The 10,967-nt window shown below is 40.3% G+C and overlaps 1 protein-coding gene across 1 annotated transcript; it reads right to left on the reverse strand.

The window, feature by feature from the left end:
• Positions 1-518: 518 nt before the first annotated feature.
• LOC106544745 (tumor necrosis factor) lies at positions 519-4,853 on the reverse strand. The gene is made up of 4 exons (XM_014061108.2): positions 4,316-4,853; positions 3,585-3,615; positions 3,070-3,135; positions 519-1,828 (listed from the first exon to the last, which is right to left on the reverse strand). The coding sequence occupies exons 1-4, from the start codon at positions 4,493-4,495 to the stop codon at positions 1,413-1,415; spliced, it is 693 nt and encodes a 230-aa protein (XP_013916583.1). The 5' UTR covers positions 4,496-4,853; the 3' UTR covers positions 519-1,412.
• Positions 4,854-10,967: the final 6,114 nt, after the last annotated feature.

Consider the following 10,967-nt stretch of genomic DNA (forward strand, 5'->3'; position numbering starts at 1 on the left):
CATGCTGGCCAAATGACCATGGAAAAAAAATTCTCAGGCAATGCTGGCTCCCTTGGCTAAGAAATGGGGATGACCACCGACTTCTAGAGTTGGACAGAGTGGATAGAAGAAACCTTTGCCTTTATTTTGGAAGGAGAAGTTGAGCTTGCTTAGCATGTATAAGTATCATTTGAGGAATGGGAAGGGGCAAGCAAGACAGGAGCAGGATACCTAATAGGGCCAATGGAAACCAGCTCTTATTGTTGGGAGGCTAAATTGAGCCCATCTGTTCATCCCTTGACAATACTGTTACATTCAAGAAGTGCTTAAGGTTGATTGTGCCTTGTCCTTATGATATTTCTTGGAACCATTTCTGGGATGCTAGAAATGTAATCCTGGACTTCAGACTGAAGTTATTATTACTCAGGACTAAAATCAAACCGAAAAAGACAAATCATTGAACGGATGCAGTCCATTACAAAATTTCATTTTATTGTTTGGCCTGAATTTAAATACAGAGTGAAACCAAAGTATATATATTATCTTAGCAGTACATGTTTTCACACACTCTGCTGAGCAGAGATTCGGAACAGAATAAATAGACAAATAAATAAATACATAAATAAATAAATAAGCCATTTTCTAATAAAAATATATTTGTAATACTTATACATTAAAAAAACATTTTTTTTCATGGCAACCTGTAGAGTACCGTAAGGCATTTCTGCCAAAAACCTACTCGGTGCCAATGAAATACCAAAAATGTCAGACTTTCTGACATCAGACTGAAGCAGTACAATCGAAGAGAGAATATTAGAAGTTTCCAAATAAACTTGGATAGGATTGTACTGTTAGCTGGGGGGAAAAAACCAGGATCCATAGCCCAGTATTATCCTCTCCCCCAAAATTCAGGATAACTCATGTAATATACATGATTAAATCAACACAGTCAAATGGTATCAAATATACATAGTATATATATACATGTATGTAAATATTCAAATCTTAACCTAGACTGGGGGACAAAGGAATGGAAATCCTGTTTGAAGATAGCCACAAAAGCATTTTGCAGTGTCCCAAATACAGGGTCATCAACATGAACCCAACGTAACGGGGAACCACAACTAAATTGTTAAATGTGTATGCATTTATTGCCTGCAAAAGTGTGCTGTCTTTTTACAAGGATCTCCTACACAGGGGATGAGGGGGGAGCTGACATTTCAAGATTATAGGAGAAGCTCAATAAATAAATATTAATAAATAAATAAAAATCTAGTTTAGAAAAGACTCACACTAAGGATGCTAATACTGTCTGCCTACGTATAGGCTTTGTTGGCTTCTCTTGTAAGTAGGAGGGGAAAAAAAACCCACACCCAAGATACATGAAGTACATGAATGAAGATGTGGTTAGGCATCATAAAGTCTTTTTTTTTTTACATAGCAATGACCCCAAAATAAATCTGTGCTGAATGAGTGAAGTCCAGATATTCAGGGTGATTTGTCTTGGACCACAAGCGAGCCCCTTGGTTCAGATGGAAGACGCCCCCTTGATAAATAGATTCAAACCACAGTTTTTTGTTGCTGGAGACCTGTTCACAGACAGATTTGATGGATTTTAGCAATTCTACCTCGACGCTGATCTCGGATGACCGGCGGACGATGCTGTGGGTGAGCAGAAGGGGCGTCTTGCAGTTGTCCTTGTGGAACAAAAGCTGAGAGTAGATAAAGTACAATCCGGTAGAAGGCACGACGAAGGAGTTTTCGCTCTTATCCAGCTGCATGCCATTCTCCAGGAAGGTAGGAATCACATCTGTAGTCCAATTCAGTTCTTTTGTATTGTGGGAAGAAGCTGTGAAGTCAAAGGAAATCAGTGTTAGGAAGAAGGGGCCGGTCAACTCAAAGAAGAATGTACTGTACAAATGGTCCTCGACTTATATCCGTTTGTTTAGTGACCCTTCGAAGTTACAGCGGCACTGAAAAAAGTCACACACTTTCTTTTTCACACTTACGACTGTTGCTGCATCCCCATGGACCCCTGATCCAAATCCAGAAGCTTGGCATATTTAATGATGCCTTCAGTGTCCTGGGATCATGAGATCCCCTTTTGTGATCTTCTGACAAGCAAAGTCAATGGGAAAGCCAGATTCGTTCGACACCCGTGTTACTAACTTAAGAACTGCAGTGATTGACTGGACAATTCCGGCAAGAAAGGACATAAAATGGGGGGGCAAAACCCATTCAACGACTGACTCACTTATAGCAACAGAAACCTTGGACTTGTTGGTCCTAAGTGGAGAACTGCCTGGATCTGTTTCTGAGGCACAATTTCCCTTAGATGCCTTCCAGCTGTGCTCAACTGCAGCTTTCACAATCTTGTGGTTTCTAAGGTGAGTTTGTGGGAGCCATGGAATGAAACCTCTGGAGGAGACCAAGTTGGGGAAAGCTTTCTATGAGATTTAGTGGACCTGGGATGTCTTCAATGCCTTGGTGGGCTTAAGGGCACAAAGCCAGGTCCTGCTTTGGGAAGCCTTCAGGCAACTTGACTTGAGTAAGGTTGACCCCACCAAATCTGATCGCTATTCCTATAGGAGAAAGGCTGTATTGCACAACTTCAACAGGGGTTTGCAAGGTTTTCTGCAGTAAAAGCTTTCTGTGCTAAATGTCCTATGGCTATGGAAGACCCAGTTTCTCGCTGAAACTCATTGGATGACTTTCTACTAACCATCCTCTCTCATCTTAAGCACTTAATATAAAAAAATATGAAGCCTCTGATATGATTGGAGAGAATCATAGCCAAATTAAGGCAAGTCCAAATCATTAGTGTACAAACCTTCCCTTCATCCTACAGTTTGAGTTTCATCCAACAGCCTTCTTGTAGAGCACAGTCAGCTGCAAGTGTGCCAGGAGCTCACAGTTAGTGAAACGGCCCCTTATCTCAAAAGTCTGCCTCTTTGCAGAATGTGACAAGTGCTTCTTCTTTGCAAGCATTTTATTTTCATCAAGCAGCACATGAAGCCCTTCTGAATCTGAGGCCCATCTGAAGCCTGTCTCCAGCCACCCCTTTTCAAGCAATTTAAAGTATCTCCTCACCAACAGCGTGGGCAGCTGGTTTTCTAGACCTCAAGGCTTGCACTTTCATCGTGGCGGGCAAATGATCTATAAAAAGGGAAGAAAAATACAGCGTCAGATAATGCATCAAAATCAATCACTTTCATCAGCACGAGATACTGTGTGTTCTATAACTGGCTAGAGAATTGATATATTGATATATTCAAACTATCCATGACAAGCAAATATTATTCCAATTAATTCAGTGCGGCATTCCTGCCTTCTGATCATCTTCCCTCAAGAATTGGGAAGATGCTAAATCCATATACTTAAATATTAAGCATTGCGTTTGTAGCTATATACAGTATGTTGGTTGTGGGCTATGTCTCAATTCTAGCCACTCCCAACCAGTATAGTAAATATCCAATCTGAGTAGAAATGAAGGAATATAAGATAGTAATAGATCTATGGAGTATCAGTTTGGAAAACGATACACAGTTTACTACTGCGTTGGAAAAACTTTACTTAAAGAAATAAGACTGCTTAGAAACACTTACCAGAAAATGAATTTCCCTGTACTTTAGAGTCCTGGAAAAGAAATGGGGGGAAAAATTAATAAGGATGGTGCAGATATGCCGCTACTATTATTAATGCAATTATTGTATTTGTTTATTTAATGGCAGCTATAAATATCAGTTAAATAAGCACACATTTCATGTGTTGAAGAAAACCTCACATAGAAAACTAGAGATAGGCATTCTTTATTAAATGGGCCCATGGGTACCAATGATCCACTTGGCCTCCAGAAGGACTGCCAAACACTTATTGTACAGGTAAATTCTATATGCCTCCAACAAGTGGTTGATTGAGCAATAAATTGCTGCATAAAATATTTGGGAAAAATAATAGTTATCTATCTATCATCTATCATCTATCTCATCTTTTAAATTCCTTTTATTGGAAATATTTTAAGGCAAATATGTTTACCATCAGTTTTCCTTTATTTATTCTTTAAAATCTCAAATAAGTGTTAGGCATATGGGTTTGTTTTCGTTAATTTAGTGCAAAATGTAGCATTAGCATAATCTTTCTCATAATTTTCATCCTCCTCCACATAGACCTGTTTGCTTTTTCCTTACTTTATTCAGAAGATTGTTAACTCAACATTTCTTCATTCTAAAGCGGAGAATCACCCGCTTGCAAGTTCACCCCGTTCTCATTTCACGACAAGCATCCATCGAAACTTTTCTAAGAGCCACCCACTCTTCGCCCATCTTGTGTTACTAACCTGATTTCCAGAAGACCCAAATGCGTCCAGTTGCAAGAGGGCAAAGACGGTTACGGCTCCAATCAGAAGCAAGAAGGAGCAGATGCTGAGACACTTCCAGTGGTTGTTCTTCTGAGCAGGTTCCCGGATGACAACTATGTTCCCTTTCTCCACATCGCGTACCAGTTGCTCAGAGCTCATGGTGGATGGTTTGGCTTCAGAAAAAGGCAGAGAAATTCTTTCGGTGGATGTGGTGAAAAGTTGATTCAAATAGAAGCTCCCTGGTGGTTTCTTTCTTTCTTTCTCAGGTTGATTTCACGGGTGCTAAGTTTAGACTGCTTCGAAAATTCAGCCACCAGTCAAAGAAAGAAGCAGTGGTAGATGATTCTGGCAGATGAAAAGGAGTTCTTTTAGCTGTTTCGGTTGACTTGTAGCCTCCTTGGAATTCACTTGAGGGATGTTACTGCTTTCTGGCTTTCCCACCCTTTTTTTAATCCCTTCTGTCTTTCAGAAGAGGCTTTACTGTTTGGACAGTCTTGTTGCAGCTTCCTTTTAAACCCTTCCGAAAGCGAAGTCCTGTACTGTCCCCGCCCACATCTAGCAACTCATGAGCAAGAGGAAAAAAGCAGAAAGAGGAAACAGTTAACAGGAAAAAAAAAAGCCTATGAAGTGAAACGTGTTGGAATCTGAGGTTGGTACTTTCAGGTGGCAGGAGGGCACCCCGCCCGTTTTGCTGGCCGGGTTTGTTCCCGAGACTGGAAGAGCAGGTTATTTAATTGGTGTGATAAATAAATTCACTCTTTCTTTTCTGGCTAAGTCAACAGATGGCAGGGATATGATAGGAGAGGAGTTTCAAAAGAAGAACCTGTAGGTGTCTGCCTCTTTGATAGCGTGCCTTCCTTTGCAGAGGTATTTCTGCACAGGATATTTCTGGATAAACTGAGGAAAGTAGGCAGAGAAAAGGCCATTATGTGCTCAGTGTGGTGCTTGTAGATATCAATATACTGGCAGCACCTTCCTTTGTGCCCACGACTTTTTGGCTTCCCTGATTTTATTTTACATTTTAAAAATGAGTGTCAGCAAGTGGTAAAACACAGTTTCCCATGTCTGTGGAGATTCTCAGTCACCCAGGTCATGGTTGTCCCAAAGGTGTTTTTTCTTTCCCAAAGAGGCAACTGGACTTTCTGGTTTTCCTTGGAATGTGCTTCACTTCTCATCCAAGAAGCTTCCAGAAGCTTGTTGGATGAGAAGCGAAACATCTCCAAAGAAAAACCAGAAAGGCCAATTGGCTCTTGAAAAAAAACAACAGCACTTTTGGGACAACCGTTTCCCATAAATCACTTCTATAGCCTCCAATAAACTTCGTTAGAAAGTAAAAAAGCTTCACAGATGCAGCCAATTTCTTTAGACATCTCACCACTGCCAAAAAAATAAATAAAGACAAATGTAACCAGAAAAAGTCATGACCATTTAAGAAGCAGAGGTCATTCAAGGGACCGGTCAAATTCAGATAAGTTGGTACTTCTAAGTTTGGTGGAAACACCTAGAACTTATTTTCAAAATCCCAAATGTGTTTATTTCCTCCCCCCTCCAAATATGAGAACCCCTGGAATAAATGCAAGGGTGTGTCAGCAGAACAGGATCCAGAAAGACGAGATGGCGACCATGATGATGTAACCAAAGATCTGCCAGGTTTTTTTTCAATGTGCATCTCCCCTAAATATGGGCGAAACTTTGATCATAACACTGTGGAAAGCACCTTGATTTATTTCTGGACCAGGGCTGTGCCTTGGAGGGATAACAAAAACCATATCTACCGAAATTAGGTAAGCCTTCCTGAGTAATTTAGGCTCCTCCTAGATCCAAATATATAAATAAATCACACTTCATCGTCACTCACTTTCCCATTCTGAAGATCCACAGGAGAAGAATTGGCTATATAAATTTGAGTGATATATAAATATTCTGAGGTAGCTGATTCCCCCTTAATAAGAACATTTACCAATTTAATGAATGTGTTTGTTATACAACTCCCATACCTGGATGTCAGCTGTTATCATGTTAAGAAAGGCTGTTGCTAGTAATCTTTCCCTCTGCACAACTCCCTTTTAATCTAACACTCTAGAATTTGACAAAGATATATCCACTAAAAGAGGTGGAAATTGCTGTACTTTTGCCATTGCTATACTTTTCAGCATAGCTCACCCTCTAATCATACATTTATGGGCACTTAAAAATCAGAATAGAGCTGGGAGGGACCTTGGAGGTCTTTTAGTCCAGTCCCCTGCTCAAGCAGGAGACCCTGTATTATTTCAGACAACTTTCTGTCCAGTCTCTTCTTAAAAGCCTCCAGTGATGGAGCAGCTACAACGTCTGGAGGCAAAGCTGTTCCATTGGTTAATTGTCCTCACTATTAGGAATGTTCCCCTTAATGCCAGGTTCCTTCTCTCCTTGACAAGTTTCCACCCATTGTTCCTTGTTCTGGTGGTTTGGAAAATAAATATTTATAATAAAGCGGGTGCTTTGGAAAATAAAATAAATGATATTAGCAAAACATGGTCTGAATATCTCGAATGGATGTTTATAAAATTTGACAACATTCAATCTCTCATTAACCTCCTTCCTGGTTAGCTAATAACCCTGGTTAATCAATGATTAGCTTGAATGAAAACAAAAATACTATAATTCTCTGTGTGTTCTCCATGGGGAGCCAATGAGAGAACCAAACTCCCCCCTGCTCCCCAAATTATGCCTCCAAGTCTGCTATATGTTTGATTGGATTACATAACTGTATGTGGGAAAGATGTTGTGAGAGAACTGGGAGAGATAGTGCCTAGGGAATGGTCAGATAAGAGGGGGGCATAGGTGGAATAAGAGGCACAGAAGTGGCCTTTTCTAGTTTTTATCAGGCTGTAAAGAAAATGGTGGGAGATTTGTCCTTTCAGGCTTGCAAGATTGTCAGTCTTGCAAGGTAGATGAGGCAGGAAATATCCCCAGATGTGTTCATTTTACTTTAAGGCTGAATTAGTCAAACCTTCTAAGTGAGATTAGTATGCAATCTCATTTGCAAAGGCCGATGCCCGTTGGAGTTGCTGAGAATTTTTCTGAAAGATTTTGATCTGATTAACACTGCCTTAGACCTATCCATTCTGCCTTAGACTTATCAATAACTGAAAATATAAGTTATTTCCTTTCATCTTGAACTTTCAGTGATAGCCAAATGTTCAATATTTGCCCCCTATTAATTCCCCCCCCCAAAAAAAAATAGTGACAGAACACCCACACCATATATCATGGGAGCATCAGTTCCTGAAGTATTTGTCTGATGAGAAACTCTGTAGGGATAAAAAATCTGGGTGCAGAAGTTTAGCAAATTTTGCTCAATTTGGGTTTATCAGTGTGGAAAATCCCTGATTCTCTACTTCAATTACTTCACCAGAGGATTTTCCCTTACTCCTTTCTGACTTCATGATTTGGCTGAAGAAATAGGAGTTACTACTTCATGTTTTCATGTTTCCAAGTTGGATTTTGAAAGTGAAAGCAGAACTGCTGAGGAAGAAAGTTCTGTGAATTAATTTTATTCTTTGGCTGGCTTATGTGTTGTTGTTTTTTCTGAGTTGACCATTTATACATTCAGGTTCAACTTTTTTACCTTAAGTTTTTAATACAGAGTTCTCTCAAGGGAACTAACAATTTCGAATACCATAGAAATGAATATACATCAACAGGCACCTACTGTTTCCTTCTCCAATCGACAAGGGATTTACAGAAATGTTAGAAAGATTTTAAATTAAGTCAAAGGCCTCGTTATCCTTTTTTAGTATGGATTGCTGGTCTTCTCCTCAGGGAAGGACCACGTTACAATGTCCTCCAGCCATCCCCAGCCACCACCACCACCCCGCTAAAAGTCAAAAATATGTTTTCTGACTTGGTAGGCTTCTCTCTTTCTCCCTCTTTTTTCCTTTTTTTAGGTTTAGGTTTATTGAATTTATATTTTACAAGTTTATTGATGGCCTTGTCTTTAAAAAAATACATTGAAAATTGAAAACTCAAATTAAAAAATTAAAAAAAAATGAAAGATAAAAATTAAAAAATGAAAGATAAAAATTTAAAAAATGAAAGATAAAAATTAAAGGTAAAAATTAAAAATAAAAAAATAAAAATAAAAATGTAAACATTGAAGTAATAATTTTTTCAAGGACAGGTCAGGAAAAATAGTTAAACCTGTCCTCCCTCCCTCCCTCCCTCCCTTCTTTCCCCCACTCTCTCCCTCATAGAAAGAAGCTTTCCTTTATTGTCCATTATCCAGCAGTTTCCTTTATTGTTCCTCACCTACAAAGAGAAATATTTCCAAATTAAAGCAACTAGAGGTAGTTCTTGCATTTTGATGGCAACAGAGCCTGCCCATTATGATTGCAAGTGATGATGGCCATTAAGTGAGATGGTCTTGCTTAACGACCCCACTCCATGCGCTCCCTGATGCAGCCATTAAGTAAACCCACAGCTCGTTAAGCAGATGCCTCAAGGGGGAGGCCTTGAGAGGCCTAGAGCAGTCCCTAGGACCCCACCCTGGGCCTCTCAAGTCCTCCTCCACGCCTTCAGACATTCTGCTTTTCGGGGTTCCTGCAGGCTTTGGGCCTGACTCCCCTACTCAGTGTCCGTAAGCTTTTGGTCTGCTCCAAACTCAGCCACTTAACCACCCAAGGTAGTCTACAGCCAGGCAGTTGAAGCTGCTTGGCATCATTATTATGATTGTTATTATTACTCTGTTGTTTTACATGTACACTGAGAGCTTCTGCATCGGAGACAACTTCTTTGTGTGTCCAATCACACTTGGCAAAATAAAGTATTTTACTCTACTCTACTCCACTCCACTCCACTCCATTCTACCCCACCTGTTGTGGCCCAGCAGGAGCCATTGGAGCTGCCACCAGACTCCGACAGCGAGGGGCCTGATGACCCGATGGAGGATGTGGAGGACCCTGGACAGGGTTACGACTCCGAGCAGGGCGCAGAGAGGCTGGTTGGCCATCAAGAGGTGCCTGAGCCTTGGACCAGTGGGGAGGAGACAAGGGAGAGTGAGCCGGACCCCAGTAGTGAGTTGTTCCTGGATGCACAGCACCAAAGAGCTAATAGGCGTCAGGAACAGTTGTGCAGTTACAGGAGGTAATTGCACTCAGCTGGTGGTCATTAGGCTCCTCTCCAGACTATAAAAAGACTACTTGTGCACACACCCTTCTTGCAGAAGTCAACACAGGAACGAATGTCGGAGAACATTATTAAGAGCTTGGCAGGCTGGATTGCTGCCAAGCTTTATCTGTGTTTATTGCTGCCCAAGCTTGTCTGTGCTGGTTTGCTGCCAAGGACCTTTCTGTCTGTTAATTAAATGCCGTAACTTATCTTTGGCTCGGAGTGTGCTTTGGTGTGGAACGAGAGGGGTCAGAACACCCACCCTACGCTACTACTCCTACTCCCATTCTCTGCATCAAATGTTCAAAGCAGGATAATTTGAACCTGGTCATTTGTGTCTCAAGAGGAAACTCTGGATTTATTTGTTTAGTGTTGCATCATTTGGTTTTTTTTGGCTGTTCACAGTATTCTGTGGGGTCTTCTCCAAGATCAAAGTTCAAAGGTATCAATACCCTTGTAACTTTACAGTCCAACTTCCACAGTTTAAGGGAATGCCATGGTTTGCACGACTCCAATTCTTTGCAGGTAATAAAACACAGCAAAGCCTTTGAATATTTTATTATTTATTGTATTTATTTTAGTTATTACATTTTTATGCTTCCCATCTCTTCTACCAGGTGACACGGGTTGGCTTACAAGTTATAAAACAGGTCAACATAATTAATATATTAAAACATTAAAGCTGCAGAAATTAAAAATGCTATTAAAGACTATATTAAAACCACAACTAAGTGATTTAAGAGATGGATGTGGCAGGGATGAGGTCTTCTTCGCTTCCCAGCCACCTCCAGGAGGGAACACCCTTCCTCGGGGTCCTGAATGCTGCGCAGCTCATCCCACCAGTGGAGTGGTTCACGGCAGAATGGCGCGAGTCTCGTCTTGCTGGTGCAGCCGCCCACGTGCGACAACACAACACAACATGCACCATCCAGACACGAGCGGCCCCATCAGCGAGATGAGGTAAGCGGATGCCGGGCGCGTGAGGCACGTCCACCCCCATCCCCACTCTAGCTTGATTTTTACACCTGCGCCTCACCCCACCTCATACAGCCAGACGTGGGCAGTTCTTAACTAGGGCTTATTTTAAGGTAGGCCTTATATTAGGCGCAGGTGTGAAAATTAGGCAAGGGCTTGTTTTTGGAGTAGGTTGTATTTTCAGGGAAACACATTAGTATTATTAGTATTATTAGTATTATTAGTATTGTTAGTATTGTTAGTATTGTTAGTATTGTTAGTATTGTTAGTATTGTTAGTATTGTTAGTATTGTTAGTATTATTAGTATTATTAGTATTATTAGTATTATTAGTATTATTAGTATTATTAGTATTATTAGTATTATTAGTATTATTAGTATTATTAGTATTATTAGTATTATTAGTATTACCAGTATTACCAGTATTACCAGTATTATTAGTATTATTATCAGCATCAGCATCATCTTTTATCATCTCAGTGAACTAAACATTTAAAAATGTATCACAA

Source organism: Thamnophis sirtalis, unplaced genomic scaffold (genome assembly GCF_051295495.1).
Source record: "Thamnophis sirtalis isolate CommonGarterSnake01/CBP01778 unplaced genomic scaffold, rThaSir2_p1.2 scaffold_3, whole genome shotgun sequence".
Taxonomy (NCBI): domain Eukaryota; kingdom Metazoa; phylum Chordata; class Lepidosauria; order Squamata; family Natricidae; genus Thamnophis; species Thamnophis sirtalis.